This window comes from Eublepharis macularius, chromosome 13 (assembly GCF_028583425.1).
Source record: "Eublepharis macularius isolate TG4126 chromosome 13, MPM_Emac_v1.0, whole genome shotgun sequence".
NCBI classification, from domain to species: Eukaryota; Metazoa; Chordata; class Lepidosauria; order Squamata; family Eublepharidae; genus Eublepharis; species Eublepharis macularius.
In genome coordinates, this window is record NC_072802.1 from 22,212,355 (window position 1) to 22,226,723 (window position 14,369).

A 14,369-nucleotide genomic window follows, 5' to 3' on the forward strand; every position below is an offset into this window, starting at 1 on the left:
GTACGTAATTTGTCAGTCTCCGTATTTTGTACTTAGTGCTGTACATGAGCACAGAGGGTGCAGAATGCTGGACTCTTTACTGATAATGGCTTGCGGTCCTTCCCCTTCACTCAGCCAATCACAGACCTTTCCTCCCGTAGGAGAGGCTCTTTCTCCAGCAGAAGGCGCCCTCTGGTGGAAGGAGGCTCCATACTTACCTGAGCAAAGTGGTAATATGTGCCCCAGAGGCCACAGTTTTCTTATGGAGATCGACCACTCTTGAGATGGTGAAGCAGGATACCCTTTGAGGCCCCGTTCTGGAGAACAGAGTGGCCTGGATGACTGTAAAGTAACAACTAAGAGGCAACAAATTCCTCCTCAGACAAGCCCTGCTACCCAAATTGATTGACAGCCCTGCTAGTTTAGTTTATTTGATTTTAGCCTGCCCTCACCACAAGTGGGCTCAGGGCAGGTTACAATGATAATAAAATACAAAAATAAGACAATGAAATCACAGCTCTCAAGAGGGTGTAACTTTCAGGCTTAGAGATCTCAACAGTATAACTTCCGACATTCCAGGATGAGGCCCTTTCGCACTACCAAACATAGAAGGGGAGGAGGTGTGGATTCAATATTGCTCCACAGCATCACCTACATGGGGGCAGACGACTATATAGATAACATATAGCCCCCTAGCTGGCAGGAGACCAGTAGGGAGGCTCATTTGATGGAACTAATGCAGACCTCAACTGTATGTCTGGCGGAACATCTCTGTCTTGCAGGTCCACCAAAAAGATACAAGATCGTGGCAGGCCTGAGTATCCTCCGACAGAGTGTTCCACCAGGTTAGGGCCAGAATGCCCTGGCCCTGGTCGAGGCCAGTCAAGCCTCCCTGGGGCCAGGGACCATGAGTAGATGTTTGCACACTGATCTAAGCACTCTCTGGGGTACATACAGGGAGAGGCGGTCCCTCAGATATGCTGGTCCCAGTCTGTTTAGGGCTTTATAGGTTAAAACCAAAACCTTGAACCTAAGCTCTTATGGCCCTTTCTTATATGCCCAGGGTATCACCACTTTGGGGTCAGGAAGGAATTTTCCTCCAGGCCAGATGGGCCGGGGATGCTGGAGGGTTTTTTTTTGCCTTCCTCTGGACATTGAGGAGGGGAGGGACAGAGGAGATAGCTGTAAATTTCCTGCATTCCCTTGAGATCCCTTTCAGCTCTGTTTCTGTGACCCATTCTGCAATCTAGGCTTCCACATTTGCAGAGCTCTTGCTCTTTGTGACTAAAAGCACCCTGAGGTGCTTCAGTCCTGCTCAGCAGGGGAGGGGTCCTTGGAGACACCCCTCCCAATATGAGGTCCTTGGAGGCACCCCTCCCAATATGAGGCTTAATGCGAGCAGCTGTGCTTTTCTCTCTTCTACTTGCTTGCAGGTACAACAACTATGACCGGGCCGTGATAAACACCGTGCCTTACGACACCGTGCATCGCTGGTACACCGCGCACCGTACTCTGACTACTGAACTGAGAAGGCCAGAGAATGAGCTTTGGGTCAAGTTGAAACCGGGCAAGGTAACCCCTTTAGCCACCCTCTTGAGCCTTTTGCCAAAAACACGGCTGCAGGGATGGCTGACCTGTTCAGCATTCTAAACTAGGTCCTAGTAGAGGGACCCATTACTCGATGGAGGACTCACAGCTCACCCTGCCGCTTCCTAGCATCTTCACTTTAGAAAGGATCCAGGGAGCAGCAGCCTTTTGTAAGAGGCCTCTGCCTGGGTGGGGCCTTGGAGCCCCGATCAGAGTTACACCATTCAGGTTAGATGGATCAGTGATCTCTCTTGGCGTAAAGCAGCTTTTCACGTTGGTTCCCTGTTCTGCGTGACCCAGCCATGACCAGTGACCACACACCCTTTTGCAATGTTGACTGTTGAGTGGCTGCAGAGGTCATTTGTTCCTGTTTCGTTCCCACACACAACTGGCGTGGGGGGACAGTTTCTGTCCCCTGTGTCATAACCCAAAGGTCCTCAACCTTGTTGTGTCTATGGGCACTTTTGGAATTTTGAGAAGAGATTATAATGGGTGAGAGAGGGAGGGTGGAATCACAAAATAGTAACCGTAAGCATCCAGCTTGGTTCTTTGCTTTGGGAGAAAGACAGTGTTTGATTTGGGTTTCTAAAGAAAGAAGGATTTGCCCCTTGCATGGCCACAAGGAAAGGTTGCCAGGCCAGAGGTATTAAAAAGTCTGTTTCTGTGGCCATATGAAGGGTACAGAGCTGTGATGAAATACTTTATTAAGCAGTCGGCTGGTTAGGAAGTGACCCCAAGCCCCATGTTTGTTGGTTTGTTTAACGTTCCATCCCGGACCCTTTGGCTTTTATCCCCAAGACTTGAGAAGTGAGTGGCCTGGAATTGTGTCAGTGCATCCAACAAGTGCCAGAGCTGGGGCTGTTAGGATAACCAGGATTTGATACGGATGCTGTTTTTTCTCATTCTGTTTTCAGGCCCTGTTTGTGGACAACTGGCGCGTGCTGCATGGCCGGGAGTCCTTCACGGGCTACCGCCAACTTTGTGGCTGCTACCTGACAAGAGATGACGTGCTGAACACGGCCCGTTTCCTGGGGCTGAAAGCCTAATGTAGCCTGTGGCGTATAGTATTGGGGGGAGAAGGTTTGCTGAGCTAGGAACAGGAGAGCATTTTGTATACCTCAAGAGACCCGAACACCTGTAAAAGGAGGGGAGGTCCTCACAGCATTACTTGATTGTCATTGTTCATTGCCTTTTTTTGCTCTCCTCTGGAACCAAGCAGACCCTTCTGTGCTCCCTGACTGTTTGGCTCCCTTGGCTTTAAAAGCACAACCTGTTAGCTCAGGTTGAGCAGGAAGAAATAGCGAGCCAACCTAGGCCTGCCAAAGCACTCCCAGGTGCCAGATCTAGCACTTTTTGCTACTGAAACTGGTGATCAAACTGGCCATACCATAGAAGCATTCTGGACACAGGCCCCCCAAAGTTTACCAAGCACAGCACAGATAGGTTGTCCTGGAAGCGAGGGAGAGTCTTGAAGAATGTCAAACTGCAGTCAAACAGACCTTTCCTGGTCCCCGCACACTTCCAAAATACACAAGTGCCCTGGAAGGCTCCTGTTTGCTTCCTTGCTGATGCAAGATGAGAGGGTGCTTAATGCCAAGGATCGTGAGGTAACCAACAGAGGCCTGAAGAAACCGAACTTCTCCTTTGGGAGGGAAAACCTCACTGAACGTGTGTCTGAAACCTCGTTGCCAGTTCGTCTGTCCAATGAAGCATGGTTGCCTATAAGCTTTTTCCTGCTCTCCTTGGTTCTGCCTGGCGTTTGGCAGGAGGAGCAAATGGGACATTTCTGCTGCCTCTGCAGTGTGAACATCTTAGTGCTTGAGTGACAAGACTGCCTTCAGAAGCTGCCTTCCGGGCATCCCCCCTGCACCCCTAAGAACCAGTTCTGGGGTGGAGGGGGGTGATTCCTAGAAACAATGGCCTCTTTGGATGAATTGCTCTGAAGACAGATAAGACTCTAGGCAGGCAGCTGGTATTGACCAGCAATTATATCATTGATAGCAACAAAAAATATATCCTTTGTCCTTAACAGTTGAAGGACATTGCCACTTACAACAACACATTACAGTGGACTTGCAACTACACTTGCCTTGTAAACAAGTGATAACTTTGAAGCTTCCTAGTTGCATTTGGATGCAAGCCCAGGGCTTTTAGACTGGTCTCAGGCAGTCTTTTGAAACTGGCTGAGCATGTATTTCTGTGTGCATTGAGCACCACAATATATTTGGAGTCGAAATGCCTGAAAGGTATTAAAAATTATTTTTAATCGCATGCGGAGGGAGGAGTTGCAGTAGATCTGCAGCCTCAAAAGAGATAGTAAAATTCATCCGTGGCTTGGCCCTTGCTCCCTTAGCAGACATCGGCTGCCTTCTGCACATTGGATAATGCACTTTCAGTAGACTTGCACAATTGTTTGCAAACAGGAAAATCCACTTGCAAACAATTGGTAAAATGTCTTGAAAGTGCACGAAAGCAAGCTTAGAGAGCTTAGGATGGTTTGGGTGGAATCCATTCCCAGCCCTTCGGCTGGATAGAATCAGCATCCTTCTGCTAGTCTAGTGGGAATTCTTCAGTGGGTGGAAAAGTCACACCCAGGTCTATAAGATCCGGGGTCTTACCAGAGTCAGGAGATCAGGTCTCTTTCAAATGAACAGAGTTATTGCTAGACTTAGCCCTTCCAGACTGCCAAAGAGAAACCTGTTAGCTGTCTGAGGTAACCAAGCCTCCATTTTATCTATCCACTAACAATTGCACGCTCCTTCAGCAATTGTTCTGGTGCTCCGTGGTTTTCCTCTCTTGGAACGTCAGGGGAACTGGCTAGACTCCTCCAGGACTGTTTACAAACAGCTCCTATGGTCAAGAACGCATTGCAGTAATAACTCTTAGTCTGGGATGTACCACTTCAAACTGCTTATAGATGCATACGATGGAATGACGTATACAATGGAATACTCTTTCATCTGAACAATTTAAAAGCCCAAATGGTAGAATGTCTTTCAGAATCTGGGCTACAACCCTTTCCCCTGGCATGCTAGCTTTCTGGGTGAAGGGATTTTTAAAAATCAGTCTTGCAAGCCCCTACCTGTGCCCAGAAATGGTACTGCACAGATCCAGATTTACCACCCCGGGGAGACCTAGGCATAGGTGTGCCTTTTCTCTCAAGGACTAAAGGAGTTTGATTTCCTCTAGAGCAACTTTTGTCGTCTCGGCTATAGCTTTTGGGGGATCAGGTCTATTTTCTGTTTTTCTCTCCTTTTTAAAAAAATTAATCCTTGGATAAGTGACCATAACAATTGTGCAAGGAGAGGCATCGGTTCATACCCTTGTTTCTTTCACGTGCTCCCTGCTTGCCACCACCTCTTGTTTGTTTCTGCAAGCTGTTACTTGGGGGATGCCAACTGTCTGAATCGGGTCCTAGCGCCTGACTTTGTAGTACAAGGAGGAGCAGAGGTGAGCATGAGACATGTTTGTTGCAGAGGAGGTCTCGGACGGTTTGCAAGATGCAGATCTCCAATTGCATGTCCAACCTTTCCGACTCGGCCAAAGCCTCTTGCCCCCATTTCCCTGTACACATGTTGCAATGTGGCTCCACAGTTATGCCCCCAACCCTCCTGTCAGTGTGTACGTTTCTTGCTCCACTTGGGAATAGCTGGCCCTTACTGTGATGCATTCTGATTGGGCTTTGTAATCCACGTTTTTTGCAATTTCGCTCTTTTCTGATAATAAAAGGAATCAGTGGCTTTGCTTTTCAGAGTGGTGGATGGGTGACTCAGTTCTCTTTCGTGGGTGGTTTTATGCTAAGTTAACTTTGTCGGCATTGGGGGGGAAGTTCATTTTTCCTTTCTGAAGCCCTTCCACAGCACTCTTAATTTCCTGCAGAAGGGGAGGGGCAAAATAAGAGAAGTTGGGTGCCTCACTTGGCTTTTTGCCTGTCTCCAGGCAATGCAGAAGTAAAATTGTGGGCAGTAAGGAAATCTGGAGATCCAGAAGTAAGCAGTCCTTTTGGCGCAAGTGCCAAAAAACCTGCCACATCTGCCTGCGAAGATGTTGATGTGGGCGGCAAACAAAAGGGAGGGAAAAGGCAAAGGTTATTGATGCAGTGAGAGAAGTGCAGTCGTACTGCCAGTGTGGTGAGCCAGTGTTCTTCTCCCACCCCACCAGCCCCAGTGGTGCTTCCAGGTGGAGAACTGGCCCTGCGGATTGAGCGAAGCAATTTGATGTGCTGCTGTTCTACACACATCCTAGGGTTGCCCACCCCACTATCGAGCGTTCTGTTAGCTCTTCACTGCTACAGGGTCTCTCCCACTAAAGGTTATCTGTGCTGCCCAGGTTATTTTTTGGCTGTCCTAGGACGGAAGCCACTCCTGGAAAGGGGCACTGTAGGTCCCAGCTCCCATATCATCCTCTCTGCCTATCTCTGTGTGTCCTGCCAGGTCCTGATGGATCTTGCAGCATTTTATGAAGCTTCTTGTATGGTGTACAATAATGAAACTGGACCGGTCCATCCCAACAACTGGTTTTAAGCTTTTAAGAAAGCAGTAGGTAGGACTTGTAAGCGTCTTTGTAGAACAAATCCAGCTAGAAAACATCATAAATAAACTTAAATTTGATTTGCATACAAGGTAATAATAATAACATTCAATTTATATCAAGATGGATAGCCGTGTTAGTCTGTCTGTAGCAGTGGAAAAGAGCAAGAGTCCAGTAGCATCTACAAGACTAACAAAATTAGTGAAGAAGTGAGGTGGCTCACAAAAGCTCATACCCTACCACTAATTTTGTTAGTCTTATAGGTGCTATTCAATTTATATACCACCCTTCAGGACAGCTTAATGCCACACTTAAAGTGGTTTACAAAGTGTGTCCTCACAACAATCACCCTGTGAGGTGGGTGGGGCTGAGAGAGCTCCGGAGAGTGACTGACCCAAGGTCACCCAGCTGGCTTCAAGTGGAGGAGTGGGGAATCAAACCTGGCTCTCCAGATTAGGGTCCTGCCACTCTTAACCACTACACCCAATTCCACTTCTGTTGACTCAAGAGCTTGGGGCACTTGGGGGCAGCATTTTGTGAGGAGAGTGCACAAGAACTGCCTGCTGGATTACACCAAGGTCCACCTGTCCGGGAGTCTTTTTCCAGCAGTGTCTGGCCAGATGCCTCTGGAAGTTGGGGAACAGATCAGGAATGTGATGGTTTTCCCCTGTTGGTTTGATTGCATACCACAGAAAGGCTTGGGCGGATGGGTTGGAGGAGGTAACCCACCCACCCACCCCGCCCCCTACATCTGCCCCTTCCTTCAGCAGCCTGCCGCTTCTCCTAAAAATCCTGAAGATTTTGGAGGGGGAACAAAATGCACCATAGTCCGAGGGGCCACAGTGAGGAGGAGGAGGAGGAATCTGGCAACATGGCTGCTTTTTACAACTAGTTTGTGCCAATGGTGAGTCGTAACAGTGCAATCCTAAACAGTTTACACCCTTCTAAGTGCTTTGACGTCAGTAGACTTAGAAGGATTTAAGTCTGCTTAGGACTGCACATAAATAGACTGCAGGATACCAGGAAATAAGAGGGCTGGTTGTGTGAATGCTTGTTCAGAAGCATCTCTGCAATTGCCTGGAGCAGCAGCCTTCATTCACACCAAGACCCGCCCACTCTTAAATCTCAGCCTGCACTATCTTTTCTTTGTTGGAGGACAGGTTACAAAAGATGGCTATTTGAAGCTCTTACAGGGGGAGATTATTCTGCAGGTGCATCTTGCCATGTAAGGATAATTAAAAAAGGTGAAGTTTCCTCTGCTATGGGATGTCCATGGCCTCCTTTTGCATCCCTTCTCTCCTCTCCCTCTCCCCTTCTCTCGCTGTTTTTTTGCGAAATGACAAAAATAAATGTGAGTTGTGCCACAGGGTGTAACTCACCTAAGATCTGAGGCTGCTTCCACAAGGATGTTTTGCTCTCCCTTGGCTTCCTTACACCACTGCTGTTCTCAGGAGCATCCATGTGACTTTGATCTCTTCATCCTGTTTCCATGTTTTCCTCTGCTTTACTGTGATTTTTCCAAAACTTGTTTTGGTATGATCTTTTGGGGAAGATCTCAGCCAAAGCAGGTTCAGAACTTGGATAGGAAGATGTGCATTTTTGCAGATCCAGCCTACGATGGCACCATTTCCCTTGCTTCAGTCCCCATAGCTGCCATCTCCCACACCACCAACAAAAGGCTTTGGGGGGATTTTTTTTTTAATTCAGCAATTGAAAGATCGCTATAGCGCAATAAGAGTGGAACATTTTCCCTTATAACTATGTAACGAAAAGGGCTGGATACTTTTTTTAAAAAATGAGAACTAGCACACTGATGCAATAGATTGTAACATTATTGCGTAATATCAACCTGTCAGTTACTGATTTTCAAAAAGTTGGGGGGAGGAATGGCAGCCACGGGGAGCTGAAGCAAGGAAAGTGTGGAGGAGATTGCCATGTGAACACTCCCTTGCCTCTGTGTGGCAGCTGCCTTTGATACACCACTGAAGATCAGTGATCTAAGCAGACTGAGCCACAAAATGCCTTCAAATGATAAGGTCCCTTGTAAATAATAACCAATTGTTACAGTTTTCCTCTCCTTTTTTGTATACTTCCATCATAGTCGTTTATGATTTAATTTGCTACTGAAAACAGACAGATTCTGTTAGAAGTTAAAACCCAAAATGACTTTAACCTTTAATCTTGCATAGAAACCACACGGAAGCCTGTGGTAAACCCCATGTAGCAGTATGCAACTTTTTAAAAAAACTTCTTATGCTAATGATCATATTCCCCTGTTGCTGAGCTTCTCTTAGCTCAATTGAAATACTTATTAAAGTGTTGTAGGAGCACCTAACATTAAAATATATTCAGTGCCAAATGTTAAATAAGATCTTGGCAAAGGGAGCTGCAGTTAGCGGCCTCACCAAAGTTAGCCTCGAAATGCCAACTTGTGGGCTGTTCTGATGAGGTATACTGCCTTTGTACATGAAGGTTCTATATAGCTGTCCTGGCCAATATATCCTCTACGAATATGACCCATTTTTGTTGTTGTTTGTTTCAAGCTGCCTCAACTAGTAGCCTCCACCAGGTCTTGTCGTGGCAGTGACTTCCACAAAATGCAACATTTAGCCAAGTGTGAACCTGCTGCCCGTCAGATTCTCTCCTCCCATACCATCATTTTATAAACTTATCAAACTAAAAAGCTTTAAACACAGCCCGTGTACAAAATTTTCTTCCCTGTTGCGTGCAATATTTATCATCTTGATTATCTTCTGGTTAACACTGGTTTCAACATTTTCAATTTACTTCCCTCAGTGAATCGGGGGATTAAGTGGCCCCTTGATTCTATAAAAACCTGCTTGAGAGGAAGTTAAACCCGTAACGAACCTCTGAACAACTATTTTCAAACCCACTTTGAGGGGCCCCTCTGGTAGTTCCTCCTCCACGTTTCCTTAGAAGGGTGTCATGTGAGGCTTGCATTAGTGCTAACGATAGTTTCTATGTTCCTTCAATACCATCTGGCTTTGTCTGTGTACCCCGTGATTCTGACCACATCCTCTCTCCCAGGGCTTTTTTTCTGGGGAAAGAGGTGGTGGAACTCAGTGGGTTGCCCTTGGAGAAAATGGTCACATGGCTGGTGGCCCCGCCCCCTGATCTCCAGACAGAGGGGAGTTGAGATTGCCCTCCGCGCCGCATGGCGCGGAGGGCAATCTAAACTCCCCTCTGTCTGGAGATCAGGGGGCGGGGCCACCAGCCATGTGACCATTTTCAAGAGGTTCCGGAACTCCGTTCCACCACGTTCCTGCTGAAAAAAAACCCTGCTCTCTCCCATTTTCTCCTCCCAAAAGGACCTCCACCTGGGAGAAAGGGGAGTAGCCTAGGCAGCAGAAGTTCCCTGACACTGAAGGGGGTCTGCTGGGTGGTCTGTCTTTGCTTTGCCAGCTCTGTGAATGGAGAATGAACTCTCTGGCAATTTATCATCTGCAAATGATAAATTATGTTTCACATGCCCCTCCCCATGCCTTCACTTGCCCTTCTCTCTCTAATGCCCCAAGAGAGGACCTCTCCAGCATTTGCAAGTGTGTTTCCTATGCCGCTGCAAGCCTTCACATCTTCCTTTCTCTAATGCCTCCTGTTTCCACACATGAACCTGTCCAGGGTTAAATTAAAATCTAAACCACAATTATAATTTCCTATAATTTCCATTGTGGGATACAACGGGTTGGATCTCATGGAAGATTTCCACATGCACAGCAGTTCTTGCATAAGCAGAAGGGCTAGAAAAAAATGCCTGATTACTGTCTGCTTTCATTAAGAGACAATGCGTGTATCCCTACTGTCTTTTCTACATGCACAAGAGATTGCACAGAGTGTTTCTTCTGATACAATGCCAAAACCAGATTAAATAAAGTCCTGTGAACCGTCTGTTGTACATTCCATTGCTGCATATGCACATTGTGATTTCCTTAAAATGATATTAAAGCACTGTGCATTACTTCCGCTGTTGCACTACTAGTTGTGCAAACAGAACTCTGCGGTGTGTGCATTACTTTCAGCTCATCCATTGCTGGATCTACGGCTTTAGGAGCATTTTGAGTAAACATATGTAAGCTTGCATTGTGAATGTTTTAGCATCTTCACTGCCTCTCCAGAGGTCCTTCCTCAACCTGTAACTCCGATCTCTGGACTCGAGAGTCTGTGATGGATTTTCTAGTGTTTAAGACTCCCTCATTCTTCTGAAATACTGCTTTCAGTTTCCCACGCAGAGCCGCCAGCACAGCTCTCTTGAAACTGCTGGAGAGGAAGAAGAAAATCACTGGGTCAAAGCAGCAGTTGAGGGCCGAGATACAGAGAACAAGTTCGTTAGTAAGGTGGAGGGCTTGTACACTCCTTGGATCAGAGATGATCTTTACCTGGGCAAGAATGTAGGGTACTCGGACCACATGGTAGGGGGTGAAGCATATTATGAAAATGGCAAGGACAACAAAGGTCTTGGGTATGACTCTAGCACTAGTCTTTTTGCTCTGCTGCTGTGTTTTCCTTAAGGAGACTTTGTGGAGCTTGAGGGAGATTTTGCCGTAGGAGTACAGGAAAAAAATCAGTAGGACAAAGAAAGTGGCCACTGCCACCAGATTGAGTGTTGCCCCCAGCTCACTTCTGTTCTTAAAATGGAAGCATTTGTGGGCACAGGGCCCAGTTTTCTCGCGGCCTTCGAAAAAGAAAGGAAGCATCGTGGCACTGCAGAGCAGCCATACCAGTCTGGAAGCAGTGGTGCTGTGAGTCACAGCGTGGATCCGGAATTGTTGGAGGGGCCGGATGATCTTCAGGTAGCGATCCAGGCTGATCAGACTGAGGAGCCCGATGCTGACATACATGGTAAGGTAGAAGATGATGCCAACCACCTTGCAGAGCTCGGGAGGGCCACTGTGGTTTTGATATGCTGCCCGGAAAGGCAGGCACAGGGCAAGGAAGAGGTCTGCCAGGGCGAGGTTCTTCATGTACACAGTGATGGAGTTTTTCTTCTGCGTGCCAAAATAGAACACCCAGAGGGCCAGCGCATTGCAGAAGAAGCCCAAGAGGGAGATGATGGAATACATCACAGGCAGCGTCACTGCTAAGAGGTCGTCCTGGATTTGGCAAGCTGAGCCATTCCCTGGGGATTCACCAATAACGAAAGTAGTACTCATCGCTCTGGGGAGAAACCAAGATGTAGATGAATCATTTCAGTATTTATTTATTTATTTTAGATTTGTATTCCGCCCTCCCCACAAGCGGGCTCAGGGCGGATAACAAAATATTGAAAATACAGTTTAAAAATTCATATACATTAAAAACAACACATTTAAAACAGGATGGTGGACAGCCTTCACAGGGAGGGTTAAGATTTATACACCCCTTTTTCCAGGCCGGTGGAGGCCCAGCCTCAGCCATATGCCTGGCGGAACAACTCTGTCTTGCAGGCCCGGCGAAAAGATAGTAGGTCCTGCCGGGTCCTGATTTCAGCAGACAGAATGTTCCACCAGGTGGGAGCCAGGACCAAAAAGGCCCTGACTCTAGTCGAGGCTAGGCGGGCCTCCTCAGGGCCAGGGACCACCAACAGCTGTTTGTTATGTTAATTATATTTTTTATTTTATGAGATTTACACCCCCGCCTTCCCGCAAATGGGCTCAGGGCAGCTAACATCAACAAACATCAATAAATAAAATCTTTAAAACACACAAAGCCATAAAAGTTACCACCAATCACAATAATTCAATTTTAGGTGATGTTAACATATGTGGGCCCCTATAAAAGGTATAAGATCAAATTCTACAAGGTCAGCTGCGGAATGGTACCCAGAGTGGGATGGGAAACAAGCATGGTGGTCAGGAAAAAAGATGGAAGAGGGGAGGGATGCCGGTCCTCAACCAAAGACCCGGCAGTACATCAAGTCTTACAGGTCCTGTGGAACTGCAACAGATCCTGCAGGGCCCAAATCTCCATTCCACTAGGCTGGAGCCAGAGCCAAAAAGGCCTTGGTCCTGGCCAAAGACACGAATGTCCCTTGGGCCGGGAACCACCAGTAATTGCTTATCCACAGAGCACAAGGCCCTTCAGGGGACATAATGGGAGAGGTGGTCCCTTAGATATGTCAGCCCCGCTTTAAATACCAGAACCAACACCTTGAACTGGATCTGGAACTCAACTGGAGTGGTTTTATTATAAGCTGGGCCAGAAAACACAGTTTCTCTGGGCATGTTTGATTCTCGCAGGCCTGTGGATTCCATGATAATGACTGCTGCTGAAAATGTCTGATGATGGTTTGGCTCCAAGATGGTACTTGCACATATATAGTACATGTACAGCAGATTCTAAGAATGCTGCATGCAAAATCGAATGCAACTGATGGGAGTTTATTAAAGAATTTTTATCTGATAAAGCTTCTCCCTTTTAACTGACTCCTTCCATTAATTAAAATTGCATATTGCCAAACCCTCAATGCAGGTGAATTTTGTGAGACATGTATTTATTGACTGCAATATATACACTATCTTTTTGCAAATGTGGTCAAGGTGGTTTATAATTTAAATTAACAGAAGCAAAAACCATGAAAAAATAAACCATACTCTGCAGCATTCTCCGTTGGTAAAAGGAACCCTAAAAGACTTTGAAGGTAATAAACAAAAAAGTACCATTCATTTTCTGGAAGGTACAGCTACCTTTAACATTTTTCCATTTTTATTACAATAACACACCACAGACCAAAATAGCCTGGATATTGTCTTTTCCTAGGGTTGCCAGCTCCTACAGATTTAAAATGTCTGACCAAGATGCAGATTTGTAGATTTTTGTGTAACTATCACTTGAATCATGGGTTGGGGGTGGCTAGCAGAAAAACAGACAAGCATCCAGACAGCCAGACCTGGCTACAGATCCACCCCATGAGACAAAAATGGAAGACAGTTTCATAAGGTACCCCAAAATAAATGGTTAATATATCCCAATGCATGCCAAGATCAGCTGTAATGTGCATTAGTAATGTAGCAAGTTGGGCAAGTGATTTTGTAAACTCCTAAAAAAAGTTCTTATTTTAGAAGCCTTTTTTTAAAGTTTGCAAATTTACTCTTTCTCTTCCAAGGGTGTGATTCAAATTATTTTGTCGCTCACGAGCAAAATATACCCATCATCTCCTCCTACTATTCCTTATCTCTCTAGTAAAAGATTTTCTCCCCACCATTCAAAGGTCAAGGTGGCTTAAGTACAACAATACAGTTTGGTTTCCACAGCAGAGTAACACTAAGATATTGTGGGACACAGCCCTGACCAAAGAATACTATACTGCTTAGTCCTCAATAAAACAGAGCTATTCTAGACAGGCCGGTTTCAAGACCTGAGGGGAAAGCCCTTTTAAATAACACTGCTTTCTCGAAGGCAGGGACAAACGTGAGCTTCCAAATAGTATGAAGAAGCTTCATGGGTTTATGTGCATCCCTCCCTACTCGAGAATGGGCTACTGCCAGAAACTTTGGCCCCTTGGTCTATCAAAGTCAGTCTTGTCTACTCAGAGGGCTCTTCGGGGTCTCAGGTCATCGTCTTTCATGTCACTTCCTACCTGGTCCTTTGAACTGGAGAACTGGGGAATTGAACCAGGGACCTTTGCGCCCAAATTAGATGCTATCATTGATGCTTCTCTAGCAGCACTGGGAAAAGCTTTCATACAAGCGACACCGGTACTTACGGACTGCCATGAGGTCCTTGGGGGAAGGTGCCGGCGCTGCTGGACTGAGTGGAGTTAGCACCCAAGTTCATTTCTCACTTGCGGCTGGCCGGCTTCACTTTTTTCCACCTCAGCTGTCTCTTTCTGATACCCACTTGCAGTGGGACTACTCAGTCCAGTTATCCTGTTGCAGCAAAAAAGCAATGTTGCAGCACCTTAAAGATTAACAGATTTGTTGAGGCAGAAGGTTCTGTAGGAGGGAGAGGAGCTTCACTGAATGTCGCGAGACGGGGCTCCCTGCTGAGAGGGATTTCTCACACCTTTTAAAAGCCCCACAAGCTTGTGATGGAATTTCCTGAAGCCTCTTCATCAGCTTACCCTAACGCCAAATGCTTGCTTATCAGCAGAGAAATGTGAGCGGTATACTCTTGCACAGAAATCAGCCCACTGTTCCTAGGCAGCTGAGGAAAAAGACCAGAAGTGAAACCAATGCTTGTTTGTGGGTTGTTGTGTGTGTGTTTTTCTTAATTTTGTTTTTTTCAAAGAAGGTTTGGAGAACAGGTCTAGAAAGGCTTCTGAGCCTTTAGTAATGATT

The 14,369-nt window shown here is 46.4% G+C and overlaps 2 protein-coding genes across 6 annotated transcripts in view; one reads left to right on the forward strand and one right to left on the reverse strand.

The window, feature by feature from the left end:
- TMLHE (trimethyllysine hydroxylase, epsilon) overlaps positions 1-5,327 on the forward strand; it is a 32,818-nt gene extending 27,491 nt beyond the window's left edge. For all 5 annotated transcript variants that reach the window (XM_054996525.1, XM_054996528.1, XM_054996526.1 and 2 more), the window contains exons 7-8: positions 1,413-1,551; positions 2,481-5,327. In XM_054996525.1, coding sequence (XP_054852500.1) covers positions 1,413-1,551; positions 2,481-2,612 — 271 coding nt within the window. In that variant the 3' untranslated portion in view covers positions 2,613-5,327. The remainder of the gene's footprint in view (positions 1-1,412; positions 1,552-2,480) is intronic.
- Positions 5,328-10,214: 4,887 nt separating this feature from the next.
- Positions 10,215-13,862, reverse strand: LOC129340919 (probable G-protein coupled receptor 34). Its single transcript, XM_054995816.1, has 2 exons — positions 13,796-13,862; positions 10,215-11,268 (listed from the first exon to the last, which is right to left on the reverse strand). Exon 2 carries the CDS (start codon positions 11,262-11,264, stop codon positions 10,215-10,217), a length of 1,050 nt encoding a protein of 349 aa, XP_054851791.1. The 5' UTR covers positions 11,265-11,268; positions 13,796-13,862.
- Between the last annotated feature and the right edge of the window lie 507 nt (positions 13,863-14,369).

Excerpts from the sequence above, each read along its gene's own strand:
- LOC129340919 (XM_054995816.1), bottom strand. The coding sequence starts at position 11,264 with ATGAGTACTACTTTCGTTATTGGTGAATCCCCAGGGAATGGCTCAGCT.